The sequence below is a fragment of the Rhipicephalus microplus genome, chromosome X, assembly GCF_043290135.1.
Source record: "Rhipicephalus microplus isolate Deutch F79 chromosome X, USDA_Rmic, whole genome shotgun sequence".
In the NCBI taxonomy this organism is placed as follows: Eukaryota; Metazoa; Arthropoda; class Arachnida; order Ixodida; family Ixodidae; genus Rhipicephalus; species Rhipicephalus microplus.
In genome coordinates, this window is record NC_134710.1 from 235,839,097 (window position 1) to 235,852,397 (window position 13,301).

The window sequence follows — 13,301 nt, forward strand, 5'->3', positions numbered from 1 at the left end:
TTCCATTCCTAATTGGTAAGGCATGCTCCCTTAGACGGTCATTTGTACAGCACCCTGCCTGGCCTATATAGACCTTGCCACAGCTCAGGGGAATTTCATGAACAGTGCCCACAGCACAACGCAGGAACATCTTTACGGGCTTCTTATCGCACACCACCTTGGCACCTCTTGAAGAAATGCGGGCACAGAGCCTTGAAAGCTTATTTGGAGCAGAGAAAACCACTGGCACATGGTGCCGATTTGCAACCTTTTTCAGGTTGTGGGACATTTTGTGCATGTATGGTACAACATGCGGTCTTTTCTTCTGTCCTTGCAATGGCTCTGGCCTCCTGCGTTCCCCCTTCAGCCTCTGCAGCAATGTTTCAGACACACTGACTAAGACCGAATAAGGAAACCTGGCTGCAGTGAGCCGCGATACCTGAATGGAAAAACTATCAAACACTGTGTGCTGGCATGACTTGAACAGCGCAGAACGAAAACACATAGCAGCTATAGACCTCTTCACCCCCTTAGAATGTGCAGAATCATGAGAAAGAAGTCCTTTTCTCGTTCTAGGGCTGAACTTCCAACAGACATGACCCTCGCCCAGAGTCAGGTTAATATCTAAAAACTGCAAGCTTTCGTCAATGGGCAGTTCATGCGTAAAAATCAAGCCTTTTCCATGTTGTCGGAACAGGTTTAAAACCAAATCTACCTCACTAGAGTGCGTTACAGGGTTAGTAGAAGTTAACATCACGAGGAAATCGTCCACATATCTAAAAATCTTAGGGACTTTTCCTGGATCAACAGCATTTTCTAAAGAACGATCAGTAGACGCCAAAAAAATGCTACAAAGGACAGGTGCAACGCAGGAGCCAATACAAATGCCCTTCCGTTGAATAAACAACCCATTATTAAAAGAGACAAAGGTGCTACGAAGGTAAAATTCTAAAATTGACATGAAGTTGGAAACAGATACGCCAGAGGTATTGATAAAAGTTGTGCCCCCATGTTCCTCGATACAGTCCCTTACACAAGATAAAAGTTCATTATGAGGCACTGAATAAAAAAGATCCTCAACGTCAATTGAAAAAAGATAACTGATGTCACTTCTGGTTTTCAAGAAATCTATGACGTCATAGGAGCTTTTTGTTGCAAAAGGATCTACAAACACTAACGTATTTAAAATTTTCAACAGATAGCGACTCACTTGCAGCTGCCAAGTACCATTTTCTGTCACAATTGTCCTGAACGGCATGTCAACTTTGTGCGTTTTTACATTGAAAAACACTTCCAAGGAAGTTTTCTTGCATTCAAAAACTGATTTAGCCAGATTGGCTAAATTAAATCTCTTGCACAATTCAACAGCACGACGTTTTACCTTTGACGCTGTTACAGTTGTAGACTCAACATTCTTCATAATAGCAGAACTGGCTTTGTCCTGGAAACTGGAGGTAGACATCACCACAAATCCGCCTTCTTTGTCTGCCTGAAGAAGGGAAAGTTCATGCTCCTTGAAGTACGAGACAACTCCGCCTGTGGTCAAATTGGGACGGTGATTTCTACGGTTCCGCAAAAGTGAGTCCGCACGCTCAAGCAGGCAGCGCTCGCGATTTTCTTCGTCAGCACTGCGGGAAATGCCTCGGTTCAGGACAAGCAATTCGTGGTCTGGTACCTTAGGAACAACGCTGAACTTTGGTCTATTCTTGAGCATCAAAGCAACCTTCTCAGGAAGAACCACGTTCCCAAGAACTCTTAAATTGTCCGGCATTGGTCGCTTGGTCTGGAGCTTGGGAAGACGAACCAAGACGCACTGCCACCAGTACTCCGTTGTGTCTTTTGCTGAGCGACGAAAGAACCGCAGTTGTTCTTCAGCTATAATTCCCGGGAAACTCGAGAAACACCACAGTCGTAGCAGGTCATGGTATAGGCGTACTTGCCTCCAAAGGTCCGACTTAAGAATTTTGCAGATGCGTTTAGCGTGGCCAAACGAGGGTTGAACAGGACCAAAAAGCAACGTGACGTCGTTGGGTATTAGACCTTTTCTTAAGCAATAACCAATAAACCTAGCACGGCAAGAAGCAGAAGCGATCAAGTGTACGTAATCCTGAGCCTGAGTAGAAGGTAAAACAGACTGCAAAGGGCCCCTTGTAGAAGAAATGAAGCTTAATAGTACGTTATGTTGGGCTAGTTGGTACATATTAGGCTGAAATACGTGGCGGAAGGGGTTGACCAAGAGAAAAAAAGACGAGACATAAAGAGCGCCTTTCTGTCTCGTCTTTTTTTCTCTTGGTCAATCTTGCGCCACGTATTCCAGCCTATCTCAGGTAACTGCGGCGGATTAGTTCTCACTTGCGTATTTTCCCCCAAGCATAGAATGGCATATCACGCAGCTTCGCTTGGTTCCGCTCATTCGTTCACTCTGCCTAACCGGTTGACACTGACGATGTGTCATCATAACGGAGGGCCTTTAGACCAGCGAGCCCAGAGGAAGAGAATCGTTGCGTGTTTGGTGCTGCCGATGGCATGAAGTCTTCCCCTCCAGCTGCGTCGACCGCATTCCAATAAGAGCGGATTGCAATAGCGCCTCCGAGTGCGTTGGTTCAGACGCAAGCTAAAGAATTTCGTTATCGGCGCCGCTTAGGTCCTGCTGTTTTTGGACGCGAACTTGGTGCGTGTTAACTGATGCACTTGCTTATATCCCTTTCAAGAAGCTTTTGTATTCAATTGCAGTTTTTTCTATATTTTTATTACATTGAACTTTAGCAGTCTTTCTGCGTACCTAAAACAAGCGGAGTTAGAAGGCATATATACTATAATTAAAGCTTGCTCATTGTGGCCTAACGTCGTCGCGTTGTAGAAGCGAAGCCGGCTTGTATATGATCCAACCTGAACGTAGTTCTCGTCATTTTTCGTGAATAGTTCGTCCACAAGCTATCATGTAGGTATATGTAGCTTACTATGGGCTTTCACAGATCGTGCTTAAAGTAGGAACGTTTGCATAAAACGTAATGCAATGGAACGTTTTGCTATACGGCTTCACAACTTCGCAACAATAACGTGTAAAGAAAGGACGGGGAAACAGCCTAGTAGAAAACTGAGCCGGCAGTCTAGTTACCATAAGTCGTGCGCTCTTTTGGAGCCTCCCTGCGTTTACGCAATGTAAACTTAGAGCCAAGTCACTTTCCCAGATTACTACAGCAGTGCGGCATTTAGCTGATCGAAACGGAGTTTCTAATGCTCGTTATGTCACGTATGACTTCCACGCCCTGTAGATGTGTATATGCTGTCGGGGAAAGTGGACTTAGCCATTTTTTTCGGTACATCGACATTATTGATTTCGACTCACCCATTTAGGGCACGAGCTTCTCAGTAAAGACTTTTGGCCCAGCCTGTCCTATTGAAACCCTTGCAGTTCCCGCCCACTCGATGGATTACCGTAAGGATTCCACTGGCACTGCCGTGGAATGTGGTCAATCCAATTAGGCAGTTTGCATCGGATAGCTCGACGGCTCTCCGATTCGTAACCATGGATTTGAGCGAAAATGGAATGCTACTTCTTTCAGGTTTTCCGTATTCGCTTTCTTTAGACGCATGGTAGTTTCAAGTGGGCAATCATTATGACGGAGACATTCCTTTGCGATTCAGCTATGTTTGCGCAGCAGCGGCGCAGAGGTACATTATTTCGCTTAGCAAAAAAAAATCAGAAAAAAAGAAATATGCGTATTTTAACCTTTCGCGATGCCTATTTACGGTGTACGCGTGACCGCTGACAATGCACTCGCCGCCGTAGACAGACATCTACTTTAGCGTTATCCGCCGCAGATGCACCGGAGCATAGCCCCATTTTCCGCACCTTTTGCTACAATGTTGTTCGAGAGTGGGCGAAAATGCCAGCTGGGTATATAGTGAGCGGGAGTAACTGCGCGCACGAAAGACGACGTTGTCATGTACGGTGTATCGCAGCGCAATACGTCGCTCGCTCTCATAAACGTGATGCCGGAGCAGCGCGCGCTTGCATTGTGCCGCGCTCCCCGGCGCATGACGGCTCTCGTCAGGCGCCGCCGCTGCTGCTGCGTCAGCGCCGCGACACACAAACCTCCGCAGCTGGAACGCATCCTGCTACACAGCGGTGGCGTCAGGGGGGGTCGCTGGGCGGAGACGTTTCCGGATGGCCGGCCGACGGCCACCGTGTACTCACCTGGATGAAACCACTGCCATTAGTCCTCATAGCTTGGACCAATGATTAAAGCTCGACTCGCGCCCACTGCGCTTTTATGGGCATTACCAAGGAACGGCAATGAAACCTCGCAAAACGCCACAAGTCCCCAGACGATGTCGTATCTGACGGTGTCTCCGGTGTACAGTACGACACGGTGTACAGTACAGTCGACACGGTGTACAGTACAGTCGTATGTACACCGGTGTCTCCGGTGTACATACGACACCGGAGACGGTGTCTCCGGTGTCGTATCTGACGGTGTACAGTACTGAACAGCAACGAGCCAGAGACACGTGTGTGGGGGGGGGGGGGGGGGGGTTAATGTATCGCATAGTCGCTGGGATGCCATGTTTGTCCTCTTTTTTTTTCTCTTCAGACTTTTCTTTCTAGCCCACTGCGTGCTAGCCGCGTCTTTCAGGACTGTAAATAAAGTTCCTCCGTCCATACAATGTTAAGTAGTATGCACGGATACTTGAACTTGTAATCATGTGGCTAGGAACGATAGTCGTAGCGATTCAGATATGGCCGCTTGGTTGAAAGGAATACAAGTTTGCCTGCGGCGTTGAGGCGCCTGGAGGCATGTAGTGGTGTATAGAAACGTCGTGGTGTTCATGGTCCTTGGAAGCAGCAAAAATATTACGCCTTGGTCCCCAAAACTAGACATCATCACGAGCAGTGTCAACGCAAGTCGCTTTTGTTTTCACGTCGGCAAGGTCATTCTCATACACTCGCTATTTTTGTACCAGGAAGTAACGTCGGAGGAAGCTGCATTCCGACGGTCATTAGCAGGAAGCAGTTAGCTCGACACCGACTTCAATGCCGCATGTAAAAATACACGGGAAACGCGGAAATGCTTTCACAAGACAACCACTGGACAGGATTAAACGAAATTTGCTGCACTTGGGTCAATAAGGTAAATTCTGTAGTGACGGTAGAGCGAAAAATTGTACTTAGAGACTTTGAAACAAATAAATACTAACCAAGATCCGCAGCTCTCTCAATGATGCACACACCACGAAGTTTGCGATACCGTTTATCAAAAATAGATATTGAATTTCTGAAACTGCGTCTGTGATACAGCGCTTTAATCTGATGAGTAAGTTGTGATAAATAAGTTTAAAGCTTACGTTAGGTTACAATGTTTAAGAAGATTTCGCAGATGTTATATTCTTGAACCAGCGAGATCGGCGTATAAATCAGCGATTAGATCCTTCTTATAGATTCATTGTCAATATATGGGCTATATTAATTTGATATAAGGTGTACCAAGCTAAAGCTTCATTTTCATTAGTCCAGTGAGATCCTGCGAAATCCTACAGAAATTCGAAAGGGCGAGTGTGCAAGAAGAGTAATTGTTAACAAACTGACAACGACTGCGCATTCTCGGCAATAAAAGCGCTTACATCACCGTTCGAACTTCCGAGCTCTTATGGAGTTATGTCGCGGTAGATGACTCCAACCATCGAGCTGCCCGAATTTTTAAATAACTTTCGCGACCGGTGACTTTTCTGTGCGCCAGCGCCATGACGGAGCCAAGTTCGAAAAAGGGCGAGGGTATGCCACAAAGCGCGCATCGCCACAAAACCGTCGTCTGCTATAGGTGGTTCCTTCTCCATAAGCCTATATCAACGCAGTTCAGACGGTCAGGCAGCGAGAGTAGGCGAATCGTTTTCCTCTCATTTTATATTCCGAATATTAACGTTGCAGCACACGCCCCCGCTGAGATAAATAGAACATGGTTCGACAGAACAATGCACGGTGCATGGGCGCGCTTTGTGAGCATGCCTCGCCCTGTACTGACGCACAGAAGAGTCAGCGCTGGTACAGGCTAGTGTACAGCGGAATTTATGCAGTGATACGTCAGGTGATACCACTTCGTTCTTTTGATTGATATGTGGAGTTTAACGTCCCAAAACCACTATATGATTATGAAAGACGCCGTAGTGGAGGGCTCCGGAAATTTCGACCACCTGGGGTTCTTTGACGTGCACCCAAATCTGAGCACACGGGCCTACAACATTTCCGCCTCCATCGGAAATGCAGCCGCCGCAGCCGGGATTCGAACCCGCGACCTGCGGGTCAGCAGCCGAGTACCTTAGCCACTAGACCACCGCGGCGGGGCCACTTCGTTCTTTTGCTCTACGTATATGTTTAAATGAACCCTTCAGTTAAATTAGTAAAAAAAAATGGCGGACCCTTAAGTTTCGCCTTTAAGAGTTGAACGCGATAGCGAAATCCAGCCCCAAGTGCGCCCTTCAACCGCTAAGTGAATACTTATTCAAATGTTTCATTCATTCATATGTTGGATTTAACGTCCCAAAACGACGCCGTAGTGGAGGGCTCCGGACATTTCGACCACCTGGGGTTCATTAACGTGCACCCAAATCTGAGCACACGGGCCTACAACATTTCCGCCTCCATCGGAAATGCAGCCGCCGCAGCCGGGATTCGATCCCGCGACCTGCGGGTCTATTCAAATGTTTTGTTACATACACACACGCACACAGAAGATTGTACCAGCGCGCGCGAGCGCGAATGGTACATAATGATTTTTGATCTAAAGCAAGAGTCGCATGGCCTCCAAAACACACGCCACACGCTCGCCATCTCGGAGGCCATAAAGAGTCTCACAATGACTCCCAGATGGCAGCACATTATCTGACGTTTGCTGTTTGCTTGATCAACGCCTCTAAAAGGCACGACATGTTTTCCGCTAGATGAACATAGTTGTCCATGCTTAGAGCTGTTTGAAAGTTCCTGTGTGTTTTCAGCGGCGATGGCTGCACTATCTCGGCTTTTTTCGGCGTAGTTTGGTGGCCTCCCAAATACGCCTACAAATCGCCGAATAGGCTCGTTTTCGTTGTGACACCTGTCGAAAAAAAATTCGTTAAGGAAACTCCATCCACTCGCCTGAGTAGCTGCAAGTAACATTGTGGCTTTGTGCATGGTAGGGCACCTGCTTGCCACGTGAACGGCCCGGGTTCGGTCCTCAATGACACAGAAATTTTTATTCTTTGTTTTATTCGCTTCTTTCTTAACTTTTCGTTCACAACCAACAGTGCCGACGCCGGCGGCGGAATGATGGCATTACTGGCAAACCTTGCTGGTCTACAGGTGCTTTAAACCCTTCTAGACGCCTATCGAATAATGCAGATATTTTCGATGCCCTATAAGCTGAAGGTTATCTTCGTTTACGGGCAGCCGGCGCTGTCTAGCAAATAGTTGACGGTGAGCTTGTAATCAGTTGTAACTCGACTGGAATAGTACACTAACAACTAAACTGAATGGCCATAGTACTGTGGGGCTGGGTATTCGCTTGAAAGGGTTCAGTATGGCGTGCTCTTTCAACCGGTCAATACAAGGTTCATGGCGTCTGCTTTCGTATACAGTGAATACATAGAATTATTTGTTTTTTCTGCAAACATAATTGGCTCTAATGCATCGCTATGATGGCATGGTATGGTGGTCAGTACTTGTTACTCCGGGGGCTATCCTGAAGTCCGCGTAGAATTCAGCCTCATCCCCCCCCCCCCCCCCATCTTTTTTTAATAGCCGTAAAGGGGCTAATTTTGAATCTCGCGCTTAGAGGTAATGCATTTGAATTCGACATGGATAGAATGCTCAGGCGAACACCTCTCCTGTAGTATACTAGCCGTTTGTAGTGTGAGCAGTTTTTTTTTTTTTTGTCTTCCACCATATGCATAAAGCGTCAGATACCAGCCTTGTTCCAGCCTACTGGTCGTTGTAAAATTATTGCAAGGAGGAGGATGCTTATAGTGAAGCTTTATTTGTAACCATGGCTGTCGTCCCACCATACGCATTCATGTGGTGCGTGTATGTCTTTCTTCGTTCAGCATCTTTCTAATTTCGCTCCAAGTTTTTTGTGCATATGCAATACCAACTAACCTGCCTATTTGTCCTGTTGCCGATTAGGTCACGATTAAAACTAAAATTCATTCTCGGTGGTCGATCAAGTATATGGAGCCTCTGTCCTCCAACATTATGTACAACTAAGCTAATATACGCAGTTATTGACGTCTCCTTTTGTATTCTGCGATCTTTAATTATGAATCACATAGAAGAGTACGAAACGCGCCACGACTACCAGTGTGGCAGCTTGGGCTAGTTGGTATGGCATGGCGATAGTTATAGCGCGAGAACAAAACGACGACACAGAGACAATCGTGTCCTTCTTGTCTCTGTGTCGTCATTTTGTTCTCGCGCTATAACTATCGTCACGACTACCAGTGATTGTTAACAGACACCTGCGCTGCTGTATGATTGTGCACGGTTATCCCTTTTCGTTATCACAGTTAGTGGCGAATGCGTTGCCAGTGCAAAATGAAGCGCGAGTGATACAAAGTGAGTCGCCAGGTGTTCGAGTTATTCAACCACCGCGTGATCGGGGAGCGTCGAAACATTTTCAACGACGTTACAGTCTCATACGATCAAGACGCGTACTCGTTTTCTCCACGTCTACACTTCGGTCTGTTCGCTCATGGTGTCGTTCACGCAGGGCGGCTCTGCATTTGTCCGTGGACCTGGAGCAAAACACGATGCAGAGGCTGCTGCCGGAGACTCCCGAGGGCAACGCGGCAGCCGCCCTGTTTGTCGACGGCTTGGTGCCTCTCAAGGAATCCCCGGCTGCACGCGACAACAACGGCGAGCAAGCGTCGGGAAGTGGTGAAAACGGCACAGTCGCCGAGTTGTCGTCCCTGAGGGACGACGGCAGCATGTTCGCATGCACGTCTCGCGTGACGCACGCTCGACCACTGCGGGCCCGTACCGTGCAAGGCCTCTGGAAGGTGGTGGTCAACATGCACAGTCCGCATGGTCGCGGAGCCTTCCAGCAGATAGTGCGCACCGAAGAGTGCATGTGAGTCTGACCTTATACAGCTTCTTGCATGTTTTGTGAGATCGTGACTATGCAATGAAAGGACAGCACTTAAGTTTCCAGATACAGAGACGGCATTCGCCTTTCTATCATCGAGTGGCGACGTCTTGATTATGCGTAAGCCCCGTTTCACATGGTCGCAACGCTTACACTCCCCTGTTTTATGCTGGTTGAATTAGACTGCTGATAAAGCTGGCTTCACTAAAGTAATAACTTTGAAACAACAGAGAGGGAACGTGTGCTACGGCATGGCATTGGTCTTTTTTTAGAGAGAGAGGGGGGGATGGAGTAGAACTGTCTTAATGGTTCGTTTCGTCATTGTTCCGTGATTAGTCACTGTACGAAGAAAAAGAGCGCAGCTTGTCCTAGTGGTACCAGACTGAAAGTCACAGCGGAGCTAATGTTTGACCTTGCTAAGTTTTGCTGGTATAGCCGAGTTTCTGCAATAGATGCCAAGATTTTGCTAGTATGGCTAGAGCTGTCTGTTCTTTGATTTCGGTCGGTTCTCCCCACTACGCACATGTCACGTGACTAGTTACGTGTGTTACGTAATTTAAGTCACGTCACTCGATGATACGGTATGTTACGTGATGTTTAGTCTCGTGAGTGGTGTTACCTGATGTTACGCGATTGTTAGTCGCGTGACTTATTTCCACGTGATGCCAAGTGATTTTGGTCCCGTGACTAGTTGTAACGTGGTGTTGCGTGATTTTTAGTCGCGTATAACGTACCCACTCATCATAGCCATTGAATTACACGCTCGACAAATCGGCGCATGTGTTGTGGGAGCGAAGCAGAAGAGGAAAACTCGAACACGTACGGGTTCGTGATAAGGATAATTTTTGTTTGCACTACCGGGCGCTCGTCCTCCTCTTTTGTGTTACTTGTCGGAAGTTTTTGCGCCTAGAAGTTCAATATTGCATTACCAACTAGCCAACAATCCCACAATTTATACTTCGCAACAAAAAGCTTAGAAATATCTGCTCTTAGAAGAAAATGGGAAACGTTCCATCAATTTTTTTCGTGTATTTACCCATATACAGACGAGAGCGGTACAATGGAGGAGTGGTGGAAGCCGTGTTGTGCTTTGAGGGCATCGAAAATAAGTAATTATTGCGAATATATATATATATATATATATATATATATATATATATATATATAAGCATAGTTCTGATACACGTCTACAATTCATTCAGTCTGTAATTGGGGATGATAAAGTTTTCGTGGCTGGGGATGGCGAGCACACCCTCACTTCACCTCGACTCTCAAAAAATGTCTTCTTTGAAAGTGTCATGGATAGAACGTCATAACCATACCCTTATTTCAGCGCGTGGCGCCTATACATCAGATATTTCACGGCATCATTCTCAATGTTGCGCCAATGCAACATCAGGTATGAGAAATGCTTATGTTTTGGTTTGTTTTGTATTGTTTTGTTTTTTGCCAGTAACCTGACTGATGGCGAGCACCCAGCCTTTCGATAGTCGTTTAGAAAGGCGGCCAGAAAAGGCATTAAAAAAAAAACAGTGCACAAGCTATGTGCCCATTTGTCGATGGCCATATAGTGGTCAAGCACATATAGAGCCTCCCAGCGTGTACGCTGCCCACACTGACCTTTTAACACACCATAGCAGCAGACGGCTGCTGACTGTTTACCATGTGAGCTTTGAACGTTGCTTTGTACGGGAAGCAGGCTTCCCCGTCTGATGAATGCCGCATTCGCATGCAGGGAACCTGGCGGTGGCTGCAGCAACCTGGTGCAATCGTCTCGGTGCGTACAGAAGTACAATCTGCATCGGCTGGTGGTGTGGACGCGCCAGGAGGGCATCCACATGGACACCTTCCGGCTGCCGGTAGCTTGCTCCTGTTACGTGGGGAAAGCCGACAGGAAGGAGACGCAGCTGCTTCGAGGCCCCGGCAGGACCTAGCAAGAACCACCATGCCCTTCAGTACACTGCGTTGGTCACAACTGGTGCCGCACGGACGATGCGTGTCTACCAGCCTCTGTTTTGCAAATGAGTGCGTGACGACGTCCTGAAGTGCGTCGCCATTTCACGTCGAAGCCTGCGCTGCAGAATACGAGACAATTATTTTCTGTGAAAACCGGACACTGAGTGCGGCCGGCATAATGCTCTTCTTGTTTTCTACGTTATCTTTTTTTTTTCTACGGATGTGGGCGTAGAACTTGATACAGCGTTGGTTGACAACGTTCCGAACATGCAGACTCTAGGGGAGAGCCAGGCATAATACGTTTAATGTTTGAGTGCTGTTATTGCTTTTCCAAGACACGGCTAAAGATTGGCCGTCCCACTTTAACCCTTCTTGTCGCGACGGTCTGTCGCGGTGCACGAGATGTGACAACTGTGTTTCATTTGACCATCCACTTGGAGAGGAAGTCCTTGTATAACACCATGTGTGTATTTTCTTAGAGCTCTTATTGCAACATCGCGGCACGCAACGCTCGTACACCAGACGTTTTACAATTCTTGACTTGTTCGTAGCAGCGAGAACATAGCCAAGCTTCTGTGAGCATTTTTTGGTGGATATCTAGGATTCGTTCACCCATGCGATGATCAGACATCGGGCCGTTTTAACGTATCCGGAGGTGTAAAAGAAAAAAAAACAAAGGCTTAATGCTGCTAGCGTAACTGTTTCGAGTGCAATATTGAAAATCAATATAAAAAAAAGTTGGACAGCATTCAATAATACATTTACCCGCAACGTGACGAGAATATAATTATTTGCTAAGTAAAACACTTCACGAATTGGTCTATTTTGAACTTCCTTGCGACTGTCATGTATACATTGACTGACTCGTTAGTTCTTTCCATCTCATCATAATATTGCGATATACTTAGTTGATGTTTTCTGTATATTACTCTCGCGAGATGAGAGGGCAAAACTGGTAAATTTGTTGTTGTTTTTTTTTCTTTTCTGCACACGCCCAAATTGTGCGGTGTTCACTTCAATAGTTTTTTTTTTCTTTTTTTTCTGTCGCGCCATCTGACAGTTTTCAACAGTTCAAAACTGACGGGGAAGCCCTGTCGCATATATATTCAATTTAATCAACTTTATTATCCACTTAACAGCATTCCATTGCTGCTTCGTGCTTTTTTTTTCTCTTGTTTGTTTGCGTGCCGCCGCTGCTTCGACGTGCGCGCATCCAAATGCCTGAGCGGAGGCATCTCTACTTTCATGGCGATAAATTAAAAGGCAAATGTCAACTTCGCCACAGCTGGTTTTTTGTGCGTTATGTTAAGATGTTTTGTTTGCAATTTATACTGCGTGTCGTCTCGCGAAAGTTGGCGAGAAATAAAATCCACACGTGTTCTTCAGAATACGTTCCCTTGGCGTGATTTATTGCAGGACCATGCACTTGGAGCCTCCGAAAGTCACCGTTGCGCTTTTCCTTGGCGTGTAACGATTGTTAGTGAAAGGCCCGTGTGCACGGATGCCGCTATAGGATATATAGCATATGTTTGCTCGCTCGTTTGACGCGTTGTTTGTGTATGCCCCGCTGGTATGTAAACAACGCGTGCGCAGATGTGCAGGGAACGCAATGTCTGGAATAAAATTTAGTTTTATTTGTTTTTATTGTTGTTTTTTTGCACAGCTACCGTACATCAAAGATCACCGGAGGCCAATTTCACCAAAATGAGCGTGGAAATGATTTCACAAATAAGTGTTATTGAAATGTCCCAGGAGGTTTCGCGCGAAATTCTCGTATGTGAGCCATGTCATTAGGACACAGGTAAAGCCGTTCTTCTTTCTTTTTTTTCCTTCTTATTTCGTTCTCTTCTGGAATAATGGCGGGGTGGTGGTGGCCGTGAACATTTATTAACCTAACAGAGCGTTTGTATTAGAAACCAGCCCCTACTGGGTCAGCTCCATTACACTAAAAGGTGGAGCCCCTTGCCAGGAACCCGATTAGTCGTGTCACCTGTCCTGGCACGCCTGACCATGGCCGGCAGTTCCTGGCAGCCGGCAGAGCTGCCTCCCACTCCTGTCGGGTTGGATTGGGGTTTGGAAGTAACGAAGAATTGAGCTGGTATGCCCATACCACGTGGTAGGTGTCAGCCACCTCCACACATTACTGGCAGAGGCCGGTAAAAAAAAAAAGAGTCGGAGTGCTTAAGCACTGCTGGGTGCAGTATATCTTATTGGTGAATAGTAGAAAATACTCTCGTACACCTTCCTGATTTC

At 46.7% G+C, this 13,301-nt stretch overlaps 1 protein-coding gene across 1 annotated transcript in view; it reads left to right on the forward strand.

Moving 5' to 3' along the window:
* LOC119187759 (uncharacterized) overlaps window positions 1-12,688 on the forward strand; it is a 77,786-nt gene extending 65,098 nt beyond the window's left edge. The window contains exons 3-4 of the mRNA XM_037435837.2: window positions 8,718-9,077; window positions 10,828-12,688. Coding sequence (XP_037291734.1) covers window positions 8,718-9,077; window positions 10,828-11,026 — 559 coding nt within the window. The 3' untranslated portion in view covers window positions 11,027-12,688. The remainder of the gene's footprint in view (window positions 1-8,717; window positions 9,078-10,827) is intronic.
* The last annotated feature ends 613 nt before the right edge of the window (window positions 12,689-13,301 follow it).